This window comes from Neolamprologus brichardi, chromosome 4 (genome assembly GCF_056152115.1).
Source record: "Neolamprologus brichardi isolate AB-2024 chromosome 4, ASM5615211v1, whole genome shotgun sequence".
NCBI classification, from domain to species: domain Eukaryota; kingdom Metazoa; phylum Chordata; class Actinopteri; order Cichliformes; family Cichlidae; genus Neolamprologus; species Neolamprologus brichardi.
Genome location: NC_142107.1, coordinates 9593879 through 9611955, shown reverse-complemented (window position 1 = coordinate 9611955; position 18077 = coordinate 9593879). Strand labels below are relative to the sequence as shown.

At 40.1% G+C, this 18077-nt stretch overlaps 2 protein-coding genes across 3 annotated transcripts; one reads left to right on the top strand and one right to left on the bottom strand.

The window, feature by feature from the left end:
- Nucleotides 1-8704: 8704 nt before the first annotated feature.
- Nucleotides 8705-12579, top strand: aimp2 (aminoacyl tRNA synthetase complex interacting multifunctional protein 2). Of its 2 annotated transcripts, none has more exons than XM_006791538.3 (4): nt 8705-8842; nt 10090-10302; nt 10593-10827; nt 11712-12579. In XM_006791538.3, the coding sequence occupies exons 1-4, from the start codon at nt 8828-8830 to the stop codon at nt 12098-12100; spliced, it is 852 nt and encodes a 283-aa protein (XP_006791601.1). In that variant the 5' UTR covers nt 8705-8827; the 3' UTR covers nt 12101-12579. The 2 variants fall into 2 exon arrangements, with proteins under 2 accessions (XP_006791601.1, XP_006791600.1); XM_006791537.3 differs by having other exon boundaries at nt 8705-8956.
- Nucleotides 12580-13363: 784 nt separating this feature from the next.
- Nucleotides 13364-16689, bottom strand: zbedx (zinc finger BED-type containing X). The gene is made up of 2 exons (XM_006791539.3): nt 16246-16689; nt 13364-15941 (listed from the first exon to the last, which is right to left on the bottom strand). Exons 1-2 carry the CDS (start codon nt 16435-16437, stop codon nt 14229-14231), a joined length of 1905 nt encoding a protein of 634 aa, XP_006791602.1. The 5' UTR covers nt 16438-16689; the 3' UTR covers nt 13364-14228.
- Nucleotides 16690-18077: the final 1388 nt, after the last annotated feature.

The following is an 18077-nucleotide window of genomic DNA, read 5'->3' as shown; positions in this document are numbered from 1 at the left end:
ACCACCAGCACCTAAGCATATAACCGTATAAGCATATAAGTAAGTAAAACCTTCTCCAGCTGCAACATTAAAGTGATATACATTTTATATAATGAGTACTTTATGTTCTTTATGCTAAACTTGTGGCCTTTACTTATGTAAAAGTAAAAATAGTAAAAATGTTGTTTGATATAAAACAGTTTTAATGTGATATAATTACAAAAAAATCCTGGAAATGATCCTGCCACTGACACGTTAAGATTAAGATACCAAACAAAATCAGATGACATAACTGCCAGATGAAATAAAGTAAGCAAGCAAAGTTACTTTAGCTGTTTAAACCGTTGCGTGTCTGCTACTACTGTACCTGGAATTATGCCTGGATTAGCCCTTTGGGATGGACACATAGGCTTAGCCTGCTTGTCTGTATGGCACCTCAATAATTGATGCCCTCGCTTCATTGTCACCAAAAACTCATATCAAGAAAGGAGTGTCAGGCTCACCTTACTTATTAAGTCTGTGTGAAACTTTAATGTGCACCCCATCTTCAACTGAAAACAACCTGATGTACTCGGGCAAACCAGAGACACTAAACCCTGCAAATATCTTCAGGATGTCCAGCTTCTGCTGTGAAAAATATTGTCCTCATTTTTGACTCATCCCCAGTCTTTTAGAACTTGAAGGTATCAGAGATGTTGCTACCTGATAGTTTGTACAAAGAGGTGCATCGTAAAAGATTTAACCGCCGTGTTAGGATGACTGAACGGGCTTTGTGAGCTCTGTGGAGGAACTCTATCCATAATGCAGGGGATGACAGCATTGCCTCTGTTCCCCAACAAGCATTATTTCTAAGCCTCTACTCATGATGTCTCTGTGAGGCTACTTTAGAGGAAGGTGGTTTCTTCGAATTTATTTCCATACACAGTTCACATAACTGGTTAGCAGTTATGTTAATCATATTTAAAATATAGTTTAAGGTGTGTGTCTGTTAGCTAGAATAAGGCAAGTGTGCAATTTGAACTAAAAGCCACACCCTGTTTAAACCACTGAGCAGCTGTTGCACGTGCTGACGCATCCTCAGACTGATTAATGGCTGTCATGAAGAAGTAGACAGGTACTTTGCAGACCTTTTCAAATAAGAAGGGACAATGAGATAAGGTGACGACTGCGATCCAGGACAAACCTAGAGGCCCAATAAAGAACGTTCGTGCGTAGGAGCTTGGTTAGTAAACACATTGCAACATCCGTAAGTGTCAGTAGATACCAATCAGCTTAAAAAAAAACAAAAAAAAAAACATCCAAAAACACATCCAGAAACTCAGACAGTCTGCATCTGAAACTGAAATTTGGATACTTTTTTACAGCTTATACACCCATAAATTATTGCTTATATGCTGATCCTTTTGTATTATTTTGTCCTTTTAAAAGTCTGTGATTCTTGGTTTTATCCTCCTCTCCGCACAGCCATACTCACTACAGCTTGGACCTGGACAACCATGGGGAAAAGCACTGAGTGAAACTAAATTAAATTCATGTGATTTTTGAGGGGAAGACCACCAAGCATGAGTTTTTTAACTTTAATTTGCTGAAATTTATCCTGTATCCTAATGTGTACATTTTCTGCTTCTGAGAACTAATGCTATGACATGATCAATTTGTTCTTTGACCTAAATGCATCCCTATTCTGAAAACCATGCACTACATTTAAAATTTATTATTATAAGCATCTCAAAGCAATCATTGCCAACTCTTCATTCCCTTGTTGTTTAACACTGTCAGCTGCTCAGCAGCACTGGGCCTAAGTATATGATAGCACCTACCTTAATCTCATACTATCTGCAGCCTGACAGACTCCCTTGTTCAACATGACTTAAAGAACCACTGTGAACTGTCAGGTTTCAGTTCCTCCTCTGAAAAGGAGAGACTATAGTCTCAATTTCGAGCTCAGGTCTTATAAGCCATCAGATCTGACTATTACATCAGGATTAGTGCCAGGTTTGCATCAACACCACCCCACTCCTTCACCTCAACACTCAACCCCTTCTTCCCTCTCTGTTGTCAGACTTCAGTGAATAGTGAATTATTCAGGATTAACAAGTAGTTGCAACATTAAACTCAATCGTGCTGTTTTTCATTAACCGTCTCTGGGGGCAGTGGCTGGAGAGGAAAGGATGCTCCTCACGTGTGAAACAGTACTAAGAAGATTCCTCTGACAGAGAGGTGACAGTGAAGAAGGTGACTGCAAGGGGACAAGTCAAAGGAGAAGCTTGGTGTGCGTCAATGTCGTGGGCTCCTCGACTGCTTCCTGGTAATGGATTGTATTGCTAGGTTTGACTGACGCAAAAGATCACCTGAGATCGAATGACACTGGCTAGACTTGGCAAATTGATTTTGATTGGTGTCACACGTTTGATGCTGTAGAAATAAAGCTGTTTTTTTTGTTTGTTTTTTTAGCTGTTTAGTCACCTAAGATTACAAAGATTACAAAGGACACATACAAAAAAGGAAACAACACATAGCACTCACATATTCACAAATGAAAAATGTTGAACAAATAGTTTAAGATTTCTAGAGACAAAGTCTGTAAGAAAAACTGTAAACCATACTATAATTTATTTGACAGTTTTATACTATTTTATTTTACAGGAGGATTTTGTATTTTTGTCAGTACAATGTTCTATTTACAGCATTTAAAGAAATAATAGTTTAAATTCTGCATTATCCATTTAGTGAGTTTGTTTTAGGCATTTTTTTCAGTAATTCTGTGCTTTTACAGTATATATCTAGTTTTACTGTAACATTTACAACAGATTTTTACAGTAATAGTGTAATTTCCCCAGTAAATTATTTTGTGGAAATGTAGTAGCTGACATAATAAATACTTAATACTCATCATGTGTATAAGTGTCCCATATGTGTTGTAGCATTTTTTTAAAATGTTGACATTTATTTAAAAGTAATGTTTACATTTACAGACATACAGTTTTCATCAGTTGCTTTGGTGCATTTCTCACAACAGAATTAAACTTTGCACAATAGTTAGTTCAACCTCCACAACATGTAGTCGTTTTGGCACAACCTTGTGGCGGTTTCATGTTCATTTCGTCCAAAGGCAAATGTCTTTGGACATGAAGCAGTTGAGTAAGTACAAATATCTAAAGAATGGTCACTTTTGATTTGCTATTCATCACGATCTCCTTGCTTTTATCATGAATGTCACAATTATTTATACTTGTACCGGCTGAATAGTCATTGTCCTTACAACTAATAGTCTTCATTTCATTGCTTGTGTCAGTGCACTCAAAATTGTTGAACATCTTGTCAAACAATTTGTACACCCATTTTGAAAATCCTATTCTTAAGGAGTTTCCATGAAAATCTCCATAAAAAAGAGGTCCACTTTTGACTCTGCAGCAAGAGGAAAGAATTTGTGCAATGGTGGCTGCAAACAACGCTTTGAGACTGAGAGAAATACAAAGAACTGTCGTAGAAGATGACACCATCTTCGGAAATATTCAGTCAATATCAATTTCCACCATAGACAGAGTCCTCAGACGGAATGAAATGTCCATGAAGCAATTGTACAAAGTACCATTTGAACGGAACAGTGATCGAGTGAAGGAGCTCCGTCACCAGTATGTACAGGTAAAACATGTTTGCATATGTACCTCTGTTTACTGTAAAAGTTTAGGCCATGTACTGCACTTACATTTATGCATGTTACTGTAATCCTATTTACAATTCAAAACTGTACAATCTGTTGTGCCAAATGCACCATTACAGACTTTTTTATTCTCATCCTTTGTATAGCGTATCCTGGAATTGGAGGCCAGGGAAACCCTGCACATGTTTGTATATCTTGACGAAGCGGGATTCAATCTTGCAAAAGGCAGATGGCGTGGACGAAATCACATTGGAGAAAGAGCCACCATTTATGTCCCAGGCCAACGAGGAGGAAATATTACAACATGTGCAGCAATCTCAGAAAATGGCGTTCACACCCATATTCCTCGTATTGGTGTATACAATACACAACACCTGTTGGCTTTTCTGGACGCTCTTTATAGGGTTCAATTGAATATTATCAAGAGTGCATATGAAGTGTCTTGATTTTCCTTTACAATTTATGGTTTTCAACATGCCATGCATGCTGTCCAGACTTGACATGTCATTGGGAAGCACCTACAAAGAAATCCGTCACAATGAGAACATGTTCAAACCATTTGATTTTGTGACCAAAGGTGCTGGTGTTATGACTTGTTATTGTGACAGCCCTGACACTTTGATTGATATAAGTACTTGCTTTTGATGAATATATTATCTGTTTTGATTAAGGGACTTGCTTTTGAAGCATTGACTACTTATTTTGAGCAACTGACTTTTCTTTTTGATGAAGTGACTCACTTTTGCAAGTTATCCACCATGTTTTGCAGTTTGCACTAATTGTTTTGAGAAAAGCCTTAGTAGTGGTGCAAAGTTTAATTCTGTTGTGAGAAATGCACCAAAGCAACTGAGAAAAACTGTATTAACAGTCTTAATATTGTTTTCCTAAAACAATGATTGCATTTCCCACGGAAATGCAGTGTATTAGTGGAAAAACCTAACAAGGCCAGCTGCAATCCTACTGGTGAGGAAACATTAGATCCCTAAAATAATTCAAGAAGCAAAAGAGAGAGAGTGACCAACATTTTAAAAACAAACAAACATTGCAAACATCAGAAACCTGTCTCAAAGTGCATCTCTTCAATACATTTCTTAACACGAAAAGCACACCAGGTCCAGGTCCTGATCCGTAGCAGTATCAAAAACAATGAGTTTAAAAGAACAAAGAGGTAGAAAAAGGACAGGCAGATGAATGGATTAAGTCCTACATAATGGGCAGAGATGCCCAGAAATTTTTCTACCCAGCCTCATCCTCTAGTTCTTCTGCAAATCGCAGAATGTTTTGCTGTTAACAGAATGTTACCATATTTTTGAAATACATTCAACTTTTTGTGAAATCACTGTAATGATGAATTAAATTTACACCAGTGATAGATAGATAGATAGATAGATAGATAGATAGATAGATAGATAGATAGATAGATAGATAGATAGATAGATAGATAGATAGATAGATAGATAGATAGATAGATAGATAGATAGATAGATAGATAGATAGATAGATAGATCTTTTAATTGTGTCTAGCTGATATTTGAGGCTTTAGCTTTAAATATGCATTTTTAAGCTAAAAAGTTAAGAAATGTTTGGCATAAATCATTGCTCCCTTTTTTACTTAGTATAACCATCCTCTGATTTAGATACTTTTTCACATTGCTCTTGCAATATACAAGTGGCGTAGTGTTTTTTAGGCGTTTTAAGTAAATAAGACAACAGAGGATCAGACAACAGAAACACAAGAGAAATATCCTATATAACAATATTTCTGCAGCATATATTTCTGTAGCCTAATGAGTCAAAACGTTATGAGCAGCTAGTCTGTTGGCTACTGACCACCTGCAGTAAACTTCTATGAGAAATTATACCATGGCGCCCTCTACTGCATATCAAAACGAGTGGATTTAATATCTGATGTGGCACAGTCTAGATTATTTACTGATTATTGAGAAGATTAAATAACAATTTTGGTTAGAATAATAGTCATGTTTATTACCAAATACCTTAAATAAGCAATATCTGACCAATGTAACATCAGTAGAGATGCTTGAAAGTACTTGGAACTTTGTAACATCAATTTAAGCAATAGAATGAGACCTAAGGAAAGGAATAGTACAATGACGGAGACGGGAATGATACACAGAGTCAAACAATATATAAACAGAGCTAATAGGTTCAACAGTGGATTGATTGCCAGTCATCTGGATTGATTCAAAGTACGTCAGATGTTTTCAATCTGTAGTGAATTTGGTCACATTCAAATTCATAGTGGAAGTAAGAGAAAGGAAAATACTCATACAGGCCTAACTTACTAGGTCTATCAAAACCTAAAACGGTAGCATCTTTAGCTTGTTGAAATACTGTCTGATAATTCATCATTGTTTCAACATCAACATTTGAGGAAAACATGGTCTTCATAGCACACTGAGGAAGTTTTCAGTGGCTACAGATGGAAGTAGTTACTGGGATACAAAATAAAGTAGAAGAGGTATGAAGCAGGAGATCCAAAAAGAAAGAACAGATGTTTATTAGCAGATTAAGAACTCGATGCACTTAAAGAGTTCAGTTTTCATCATGGGAGATCATCCCACCAGACACTGTTATCATTTTTGGGAAACACAAACATTAAATCTAATCAGTATCTTGTGCAGAAAGTACAAAGATGTAAGAAGAGATATGATTTGAGGGGCGAGGGGAGATGGGAAAGAGAGGGCAAAATATGCATCAATGTAGGGAATCAGTAGAGAGAATGAAGCTGATGTTTAGAAAGCATGAACATTTAAAAACATTATGACTTTTGTTAAAACTGTACAGAAAGCATTACGCAAAGAATAAGAATGGTGGGTGGCTATGCAGAAAGGGCCTGTGATGCAACTCAAAAACATTAAGAAATCTCAACTGATGTAAAACTCTTAGAAGTAGAAGAAGAAGAGCTACTCTTCAGGTACTGTTGTCTCTAATCACCACCTTTGTATGTATTCAGAACTATGCAAAAGTCTTGAGCCACTAATTATTTCTTCATATTTCGTCTCCAAAGAGCCAGAATTTCTTGTAAATTTTTTTACAAGTATACTTGAGCAATAGTTCTCCGGCTTTCTGAAGCTCCTTCAAAGTATTTTCTTTGGACATTTCACTCATTTTAGGTCCAATCCTTGTACCTGACCCGTTTTTTGTTTGTTTGTTTGTTTGTTTGTTAAGCCAACTTAACACTGACCTCTGAATTATTCACGCAGAAAAATGTGCACCACAGAATTTTAAATCAATGGTGACAAAACTGATTATCATTCAGCCATCTTTTAGCTGACATTTGAACATATCCTATGTATTGTGCTCTCTGATATGGATGGGTACAGTGTTTAAAAAATGCAGACTGGCCAAAAGAACTCTTTCTCAAAGGATTAATACAATCATGTCTAGTCAAACATCTTGTCATTTGTGACTTCTACTTATCTCAGTGATAAACAGACTAAATGTCTGTTTATCACTGTTTAGGAAACATTTTCTGTACACATGACAAACATTGATGTATTTAACAAGATTTTCAAAGCTGAGTAAACTGTACTTCTGTAAAATTAAACAGTGGCGATAAAAACATGGCCAGATACGTCTGGAAAGCATCTGATTGGGAACTGTTTCATTTTTCAGCAATTAAAATTAAACCACACCATGGAACATTATCAGTCACTGACTGTCCTTTCCGGAGCATTATTGAAGCAGTGTGAGATCATCTTAACAGAACACAAAATTAAAAGCATCCACTACTTGGCAAAACAATCAAATAAACCTGTGCACAAAGATGAATAAAGAGCTAAAAGGATTTTTGCATGTAGCTCAGTCTGTTGCAACATGAGGTGTCCTGTGAGAAATTTCTGCTCTAATTAAAACCATACCACCCTCTTTGAGTTCAACAATAATAGTTTTCCCCTGGTCTGAGAAAGCTCTGCATAGCAGGAACTGACTTATGTGATAGTAATTATACCAACAGACTTATAATCTATCCTAGTTCCTTAGAAAGAACAGTATTATGGAGGAATTTAATGTTGAAGAGGTTAAAGTGCTGAGAAGAAAGTATATATCTCTCTCTCTCTCCCTCCTTAGGTGAAAGAGATGAGCTTCAATATCCCAAATAAGATTTACCCATCTAATGAATTCTCATATCTGAGATTTAATTTGGATGTGAATAATTATGTGTTCTGTGAAAATGATATTGAAAATTAGAATAACGGTTTTCCATTGTGAATCAGTGCAGCCTCTCTGGAATAATATGTGGAGCTGGTAAGAAGATTGAATTACCACATTTGTCAGCAAAAGCAATCAGATTTGGAATGTGTGATGAAAATTGTAATCTGGACTCTCTTCGTTTTACTAGGGAAGTGTTTTGCTTTTTTATTTTTTAACATAAATGCAGGTTTTGTATAGATTTATGGCTGGGCTTGCAGTAAACCAGCTGAAGCCTGTAGTTGAAAAATCCTTTAAAACATTTTCTTTATGGAGTGATTATAATTAATTTAACATAAGCTCTTTTTAAATATATATTTGATTTTTCTTAAAATTATTTTCTACATTAATTCATTAACTTTTTTCTTCATGATCTAATATTGTCATATAAATTTTGTTTTATGAATAATGAAAGTGGCTCTTTGGTTTCTATTTCGTGGAATCCAGCATAAGAAAAAAAACTGTGAAAAAAACCCCTCATAAATAAAATTCAGTGGTGGGTTGTTATCTCACAATTTTGATGTTATTTTCCTCATATGTTTGACTTAGTAAGTCGAAATTTTGAATTCGACTTATTTATTTATCTATTGTTAGAAGCTGAAACATATGTAAGCTTTTTTTCCCTGTATTGTAAATACAAATTAACGTGAAACTGAGAAATAACTTGAAATTTTGAGTTGTAGAGTCATTATCAGAAGTTTATTATAACAACTGGAAATTTTGCTTATGAATGGCTAATAATACTACTACTACTAATAATAATAATAATACTAATACTACTAATAATAATAATAAAATTAGAAAACGGAAATAAAACGTCTTTTTGATTTCACCGGATATGACGTCACCCCGGCCTCTTTCCCGTGTCACCGTGAGCTGTGGTAGTCCCTGCCGCTGCTGCTGCCTGTCAACAAGACTTGTGTGTCCGGGTTTTTGTTTTTAGCCTTTTGTGACACTCTGTCCTCCACCACCATGCCCATGTACCAGGTAAAGCCCATCTGTGGGGGTGACATAAAGATTGATTTGCCCACCTGCATGTACAAGGTACCAAATATCCACGCGCAGCAAGGAAAAAGCTGCACCCCAGAACACGCGCTTCAGGTAACTAATCACATTTCGAAGTTATAATTTTATTCTTTCTATTATCATTATTATTATGATTATTAACTCTTTCGCTTGGGCTATGCTCCTCTCCCTGTTCGTTGTTTCCATTCATAGTTGCGCTTCTCGGACGCGATATTAGCTGGAGCTGTCTGTAGCCGAGCTAGCTAACTTGTCAGGGAGTAATCTCAGTTTTAGGCTGATGCAACCACTACAGCGTGTCTCCGCTGTTTTACATCAAGATTATTAAACGGCATAGAGTAGTGAAACGGTTCGGTTAGCTTGTCTCCGGTCTGTGACATTGTTTTTAATGTAATCGATCAGGATTATGTCTTTATTTGAGACCATTCTTCATTTGTGGGGGTGCACCCACTGTACTGTTTCATCTGCAAGTTCATGACACTGTATTGGGGAAATTGCAGCAGTCACGTTTGGTTACAAACTTAATGTTATCATAGATGTAATTATCTCATCGTTATAGACTTAACTAGGCAGCTATATACCAGCAAGTAATATTGAACCCATATTTACGTGTTACTGAATAGTCATCTTAAATAGCGATTTTTCATTTTAATTAATTTTACTGGTGGTTGATTATAGATTTTTCTCGTTTGATCATCATGGAGGCATGCTATTTCAGTGGATGGACCAGTTTAGATCCAAAATGGCCAATAGAACCAGCTGTAAACCTGTAAACTTCATCTGTCCTTAGAGATTTCTGGTGTTATGCATTAACCAGACATATAAACTTGTAGTCAGACTTCAGATAGATGTGTAGTCTTTGTGTATCTTGAAAATAGCTGACTGAGTAACCACTCAGCTCTGTTTACCTCTGCAGAGCTGAGTCACCACAACATTTTGATTGTAAAACTGATCAAAATTTAGTTTAAAAACAACAAATTAAGCATACTAAAAGTATAGCAAATTATGAGCCATTTTTCCCTACTTTTTTTTTGTCAAAGCAGCTGTTAGTAATTACTACATAGGAGACATAGGAGCTTCAAATTGGTACCATAGGTGTACCTCATAGGAGGATAAGGGGTAGTCGCCAGTATTTTTTGCTTTACATTAGTCATTCATGTAACTGGGTGGTTTAAGCCAGATTCAGTGTTGTTTTTTCTGTGTTGCTTCAGAATGGCGAGGTGGACCCAGCCGTCAAAGCTCTGGAGGCCCGGCAGGATGAGATCATGAGAAAACTCTATGAGCTGAAAGCAGCTGTGGAGGGCTTAGCCAAGACGGTGATGACCCCTGATGCCGATCTGGACCTGACAGTCAGCAGCAGCCTCTCCTCCCAGTGCTCCACAACCTTCAAAAACACCACAGACCTGGACACAGTACTGGGCAAGGTATATAAAAAAAAATTGTTTGTCACTACTGGTAACATTTCTTTCTTTCACTGACAGTAATTTTAACTGAATGCTTTACTGTTACTGCCTTTTCTTGCCAGTAGTAGTAATCTCTTATCCATCTTCCTTATCACATCTCCTGTCATTCCAGGTTTTTATACTGTTAACCTGCTCAACCTGGCTATAATTGAGTTTACCTTTAAGCCTACCTTAGGGTATAGACTGAATATTAGCTGTATGTGCAGGCTGTAGTGGTGTCATAATAGCAGAGCCTATCGTTATGTGACCAGGATCTCGGTGCTCTCCGTGATATCGTCATAAACGCCAACCCGGTGCAGCCACCCCTGACCTTGCTGGTGCTCCACAGCCTGCTCTGTCAGCACTATCGAGTGCTCTCCACTGTCCACGTCCACTCCTCTGTTGCCAGTGTGCCACCACAGCTTCTGTCCTGCCTCGGACCACGGCACACAGACAGCTACGCCCGCCACATGTTTCAGCTGGGCTTCACCCTCATATGGAAAGATGGTGAGGTCACCTGGGCACTTTTGCACATTAGGCTTGTTCTGAGTGTCAGATTTGAACAGTCACACATGCTTGAGGATGTTTTTCTGGTTTCTTCCAAAGAATCAGTTTAGAAATCCTACTAAGAAGTTCTAGAAAGTCAAGAACCTAAAACTAATCCAGTAGTAGTCATATGTTCATTGTACATGGCCCTGTGTCCTTGCTCACTTTAATGTGCTGGTGCAAGGCAGTGCTGATACAGTTTGATTTGGATGTAATGTCTTGTGAAAGTATGTGGGTGGCTTGTTTCATAGAATTCTAGTTTTTCTAATACTATGAAACCAATTATCATACCATAACCACGGCAGGGTATTTTTAAAACAAACAAAAACAACTGCGATCAGACATAAAGTCTTCTGAGTAGGCGTTCAGCTACTTTATTTTTTAGTGTATAATTAGGAAGCAATGCTTCATTTAGGAGATGTAGATAATGAATTCATTATCAAAAACACCTCAGTTTTCTAATGCAGTGAAGTCTGGGAATGCTGCACGCCCATATTGTGACTTACCATCAGCATACTTTGCTGTTTTGTATATTTGACTCTTAACTTGAACTAGAAAAATTAGAAGCATGTCCTAAAAAAAAATTGTACCCATAAATCTATCATGAAAGTGTTTACTGAGATAAAAGATCAAGTGAGTAGTTGAGTTTTGTTCCCACAGACTCTTTTCATAGAATCTTTTTATACAGCCGCCCCCTCCTGGTCATTAGAAAGAATGTGGGTTTATGGCACTTAAGTGTTGGTTTCACTTTTTAGACCCATGCCCTACAAAAGCAGATGTTTTAATCTTTATATTGACACCATTTGTCTAAAAGTTATGACCTCATTTCTCTTCTGCATCCACAGTTCCTAAACCACAGATGAAGTTTAGCATCAAGAACATGTGTCCCATTGAGGGTGAGGCCAACATAGCACGCTTCCTCTTTAAGCTGCTTGCCCCCTATCCCAGTGACCCCGCTGTTGCTACCCTGGTGGACAGCTGGGTGGATATGGCTTTCTTCCAGCTGGCAGAGGGCAGTGTCAAAGAGCGATCCGCTGTCCTGCGGGCCCTAAACTCAACTCTGGGTTCCAACCCCTGGCTATCTGGACCAGAGTTCTCCCTGGCTGATGTCGCCTGCTACTGCTGCGTGCTGCAGAGCGGCTCGGCCTCCTCATCTCCGGCTAACGTCCAGCGCTGGATCAAGTCTTGCGAGAACCTGGGCCACTTCAGCCATGCCAAGCTCCTTCTGAAATGACTTGGGCTGTTCCAGGACCAGACACCAGATGCAAAATGAAAGAAGGGCATTAGAATAATAAAATATATCCCCGCCATGTCTGTAACACCTCCTGATGCTTCCTTCCTTGCTCTAGCGTAACACTGAACTGACACAGATGAAGTAGAAGCACTATGGCAGATGGGTAAAGTGACTCAACGGTATTTATTGTTGCCATGATGCTATAGAGAGATCCTAAAGCTGCATTTTGCAAGGGAGGAAGAATGAGGAGATGGTATGGACAAGGGTTTGGTGATGGGTTCAATCAGTCATACTAACGGAGGTTATTAGACAAACACACACACACACTCTACACCTTCCACCCACTTTGTGCCTAACACGACCCTGTTAAAAATGTGTGTGGTGATGGGTATTGCTTGTTGTTTTCAGAAGTAATACTTTGTACCATTCGTGTGTTTTGTTTTTTTGAAATCATTAAAACTAATACTTTCTACTTCAAAGTTTGTGCCCAGGTTTGATTTGTTGCACTGTTTCACTTCAAAAACCATTTCACTCTAAGTAGACAAACGTCTGGCATTTACTGAAGTGCACATCTGCGTCTAACAGGTGGCAGGAGTGACATTAAGTGACAGAAGATAATTTTCTAGCATGTCATTCATCAACCTTATTCAGATGTTTATCATATCCAGTCAAACAGAGGTGCACTGAACCAAAAGGGTGGAAAAAAACCCACACAAGAACTCACTTCTTTGCTACAGGAATAGATTCACACCTACTACCAATTTAGAGTCAGCAGCTAACCTAAAATGCATGTGTCTGGACTGTGGGATGAAACTGGCATACCCAGAGAGAACCCCCAAACTCCCAGTATTATGGCCCCTAAACCCTGTATTGATCAGTGCATATTTTGTGTCATCCAACCACATATTAACAAAACAGAAGCTGTGATGGAGCCTTTAGTACATTTATACGCTCTTCCTGGGTTCTCTACAGGTACTCCCAGCTTCCTCCTACAGTCCATAAACAAAGACCCCTGAACTCAGTGCAACTCCAGATACTTCTGTCTCATTTTACTTTGCAGCAGCAAAGAATTGTTGCTTTACTCTTTAATCTACACTCCTCCAGCTTGTTCTTTCTCTGCAATCAGTTGTGTAAGCTGTTTTTTCTCCCTATCAGAAGCTGCACTATGGAACAGAATCCCAATTCAGAAGAGAAATAGGTTTTCAGTTTTCAAGTCCGTTTAATCCTCTGTGACTGCTGTAGGCAAACTCACAGAAAATCACTCAGAGAATATATTTAGGAATAATATATCGAAGGGGAAGTAAATCCCAAGGTTTTTCAGGCTCTCGGCGGGCTGGTTTTTGCATTTTCAAAAATGTCATGTCTTCGACAGCTCGGGTCCAGACAGAGCCTGTTTGTATTCTCTGACAGCCTCCTGTTGGTCTCCAGGCAGCTGTCTGACAAGACGAAAGCTCTTAGCTGACATCCGGGCACATGGCAAAGAATACACTGGGGAAATGTGCACCACTGGAATTTCACCGTTTGCATGCTTTGCATCTTCCTCGCACACAAACACACCCGGACGCGTTTGAAAGTGCAATGAGTGTTTGCCGAACGCGTTTGGTGCTGCATGTAAATAAGGCAGCTGATGTCATTCTGTAACTAATCTAATTACTTGTGGCTTGCAATTGGTTTTTATGGGAGAGGGGGAAAAAGGCGAGACACAAACAAACAAAAGGAGAGGGGGGGTCTCTTCTTGTCGCTTTATATATGATATAAAATACAGACAGGAGATGCATTCTTACTGAACAGCTGTAGAAAAAAAACTGAAACTGAAAGACAAAAATCACTTCAGTTTAACCCCGTGGCTACATCAAATCACAACAACAGCACAGATAAAGATGCTTTTTGTCAGTCCGAGTGTCAGTGTCTATGATTGTCAATCAGATGTTTTCATTAAGCCATTCTGGAGTGGGAGACATATGCTTTGCCAACCAAAACAGGCAGGGGGGGGATAAATATTAGAAAGCACATTCGGGCTAAAGTGCCTGAAATGAGATACTGTTCAGTGTTCTCCTGTGATGACTTCAAAACAATATGGTTTGATTTTGTATCGGTTAAAAGTCTGAGACGGCCATCGGTAACCCATTCACTCGCTGACCAGAGAGCACAGGTTGCTGTTGTATCTCAAAAGCTGAATGCGCTCGAAATAGTCGTCAGTCAGAAAGTTTCTCTGTGACGTCACCAGGTTGCCCTTCTGGCTGAAGAGACGCTGGACTGGAGCCGTGGACGGCAGGGTGGTGTTGTATTTTAGGAAGAGCTGCTTCACTCTTGGGAAGTCCTGCAGGCACTCGAGGCTCTTCCCCGTTCCTTCTACATACTTGCGAATCTCCTCCAACACCCCCCGCTGCTGGATCTGGACGGCCGGTTTCACTGAGCCGTAGCTAAAGAAGTCATCCTCGGATTCAATGGTGGACAGGTTGCGGCTGGTGTTCGCCTCGGTTACGGTGCAGGGATCCATCTGGGACGCCTCCGAGGCCAGCAGGGCGCACATCTCCTCCCTCTCGGAGGCCGCCATCCACCACAAGCGAAACTGAGGAGTTGTCGCGGTCGCAATCTTCGCTTCGGTGCTGCCAAACAGCTCCTGGAACCGCACGTCGATGGCCATTACAATGGCGTTGATGGCATCGCCGAAGTATTTTGCTGCATCCTTCTGCTCATTTAGCTTGTTCTTCAGACTGAGTACGGTTGGGATGACCAGGCCCAGGTAGCATTTCTGCTCCGCCTGGAAAAGTTCGAGTGCAAATGCGAGCGGGTGAAACACAGTCACATATTCCTTCAAGAAGGCCATCTCCTCTGGCTGAAAGCGTGGGACCTCGAGGCGAGCGCAGAGCTCCGTCAGCTCCCGCTCGCTGAGAGAGACAATCTTCTGCACGGCACAGTACTCTACGTTCCAGCGTATAACAGTGGGGACGACGAGCGCCATCTTCCCTATCTCCTCTGCCGCGTCCATCCCGACCTGGAGATGGTGGCATTTGCTCCATATGGCAAACACTTTAGCCATGGCACTGTAATGTAGCTGGCACATGGGCCCCTGTGACACAGCCTGCCAGAAGTCATCAGTGACAATCTGCTCCAGGGTGTGTGACGCGCAGCGCTGCACGGTGGGCAGAAACAGCAGCATGTCCTGCTCCGGCTCACCCTCGAGCACGGTGCTCACATTCTCGTAGAAACCGATGTCGTCGTCACTTTCTTGGCTGTCCAGCGCAAACTCCCTGAAGACACTGATGAAGGGGCTGCCGTTATCTGTGACTGTCGTCTGAACTTTACTCTCAATATTGTAGGCCACGTGGACGTCGTGTATGCGGCCGGCGATGGTGTCGTACGTGATCCTGCCCTGCAGCCGTGCAAAAGCCAGGGCGGCGGATTTCCTCTCCAAAGAATCCATATCGATCCAGTGACAGGTCATCCCAAAGAAGCTCCTGTTGTGGGCTGTCCAGATGTCCGCTGTGGTGCACACATACTGGACGCTGCTGAGCTTGGACATCAACTCTTCCCGCATCTTGGAGAAACCGTGGTCCACCTTAGTAAACAGGGTCACCCTGTCCATGGATTTGAGACCTTCAGTTAAACCGGCAATCAGCTTCCTGAAGCCAGGCTGCTCCAGCACATAAAATGACTGGCAGTCCTCCACAATGAAGTTGAAGATCAGATCATCGATCTTTGCCTGGGTCAGGCATTTGGAGATGATTTCCGCTTTGAGCTTTTTGAGCTGGCAGTGTCTGCTTTCCTCGCCATTGTATTCCTCTTTTTTCCGTCCTCTCTTGGCATCAGGCCTGGCTTCACAGCCTAAATGTGTTCTCTAGAAGACAAAGAAAGATTTCATGGCAGTTGTTTTTTTCTTTAAACAGACTTTCCCAACATTTTATAAACTTTAATTGCACTGAAAAACACTCCTAAGAACACTTCTGCAGAGTAAAGCGACTGTTTGTGGTTTTTTTTCTTTCCAGCGAAGTTGAGCACTACGAGCCTCCAGCGCCTGTAGCATGCAGCTGCAATGTAACGTTATTAATCACGAGGGTGGCTATTCATTCATTGAGTCTTTTAAACATTAACAAACACTGGAACGTGAAGTTGTACGGGGGCTGTTAGGCTGACTGACTTACGTCTAAATGTTTCTTTAGATTTGAAGTGGAGGTTTTTGACGTGGACAGCAGATTAACCCTCGGCAAGCACAGATTACACTGGACGATGATATTTTTCCCTTGATCTGCCTTGTACGTGAAATGGTGTCGATAACGCCAAGTATTAATGGCCGATTTGGTCTCGCCGCTGGTTTCTTGGTGATCCGCATCCATTTCGAATTCTGTCTCTGTTGTTACTGATACCTTGAAATATAATAAAAGTATCGTAATCCGATTTAGTAATCGTGATTACACGTAAAGTAACGATGGCGGTAGAGCAATCCTCATGAAAAAGGGGCAGGCCTTTGTTCAGATGCTTCCCAGAAAACGAAGAAGGAGACGACAACACCGTCAGTTAGCTTCCCCACATGCGCTCTGAGAGCAGCAACGGTAAAGAACGGGAACACTGGCGGAAGTACGCATGCGCCATACCCAAACGAGTCCCATCAGAGTGTCGTAACTGTCCTCTCCTTGTACGTTTGATCACGTTGACGGTTGCGCTTTCACCAGCAGTTCCTTTTCCCCTCTGTGTTTCTGCGAGTTGGCGCCACCACCAGGCAGCAGACGTAAGAAACGACAAACGACGCTATCAATGGAGACATTGTTTCAAAGACCGAATATATTAAATGAGCAAGCAGTTACAGAAAATAACCATGCGAAGAAAATTAATGGGGGAAAAAGAGAAGCTTAGAACAGTTTCCTTTTACAGCCTATCGCAAGTTTCACACAGGGGATCTGAAAGGCTAAAACGACAGCAACACAAGCACAACTGTTGGATTGTTCTAGTCTGGACAGCCTTTAAAGTTGTTCACATTCAGCGGGCAGACATGTTCGTGCATCATTTAACGCAAAGGTATGAAGTGGCATTCAGCCCGCTTTGTTCTGACTTTTAACTGAGTCCCATTCGTTTCCACAGGAGCTCTCACAACACTTTCAGTTTTTAGATGCATATTTCTAAACAGCTGTCAGTTTTTCTTTTCTGTTTTTTTTATTTGTACATTTTTGTTGTACATGTTTATATTTTAGTGCCACTCTCTTTCTACTGTATCGGTGTTTTTTATCATATTCCTTCAGCAGCTGGAAAGGTGGTCGCCCTCCCTGAGCTTGGTCCTGCTCGAGGTTTCTTCCTGTTAAAAAAAACTCTCTTGCCAAGAAGGGTTGCATGATTCTTGGGGGGGGGGGCTCTAATACCGCGGGGTCTTACCTAATAGTATAAACCACATTCAGGGGACTATTGTTACTAATTGGCTCTGTATAAATTAACTTGAATTGTTAGCTTTACAGTTGGCTGTGGTGTGCAGCTATGTAATGTTAATGTAATATAAAATCTTTAATCCCTGAGAGAACATAGAAAAATGTATTAAATTTACTGAGAAGCAGGAAACATTACATTTTACATTAAGGAATGCATCAACTGTCTTTCTGTGTTTTAACGAGGTTATTGAGCACTTCCGTGACATAATAAAATAAAACAACTCATGACACAAATAAATACTCTTCATTTGCTTTATAATACACTCTGCTGGCACACATGGAAATTATATACAGCCTGTCCGACAATATGCTGTTTGTTACGGCTCTCTTTACTGGCGTTTCTGTTATTCTTTCGTTTATCTGAGCATAACAACACAAGCTCCTCTCTGTATAATGCAGCGCAGTCCATTGTCGCCATAAGTCTTTTGAAATGACCACAGAGTTTATTCAGTGCTTTTCCCAAGTTGATTTCATTCATTTAGCAGCATGTGGGAACGTACTTGTACCGAGTTTGTGTAATATGAAGAATAAACTATTCTAAACACAATTGTTCATTAAAA

Bases quoted from the DNA above. Each gene is read 5' to 3' on its own strand.
- aimp2 (XM_006791537.3), top strand. From the start codon at position 8,828: ATGCCCATGTACCAGGTAAAGCCCATCTGTGGGGGTGACATAAAGATT. The intron at 8,957-10,089 runs GTAACTAATCAC...GTGTTGCTTCAG, and splicing joins CCCCAGAACACGCGCTTCAG to AATGGCGAGGTGGACCCAGC. The intron at 10,303-10,592 runs GTATATAAAAAA...TTATGTGACCAG, and splicing joins TGGACACAGTACTGGGCAAG to GATCTCGGTGCTCTCCGTGA.
- zbedx (XM_006791539.3), bottom strand. From the start codon at position 16,437: ATGGATGCGGATCACCAAGAAACCAGCGGCGAGACCAAATCGGCCATT. The intron at 15,942-16,245 runs GTAAGTCAGTCA...TTTGTCTTCTAG, and splicing joins ATCTAAAGAAACATTTAGAC to AGAACACATTTAGGCTGTGA.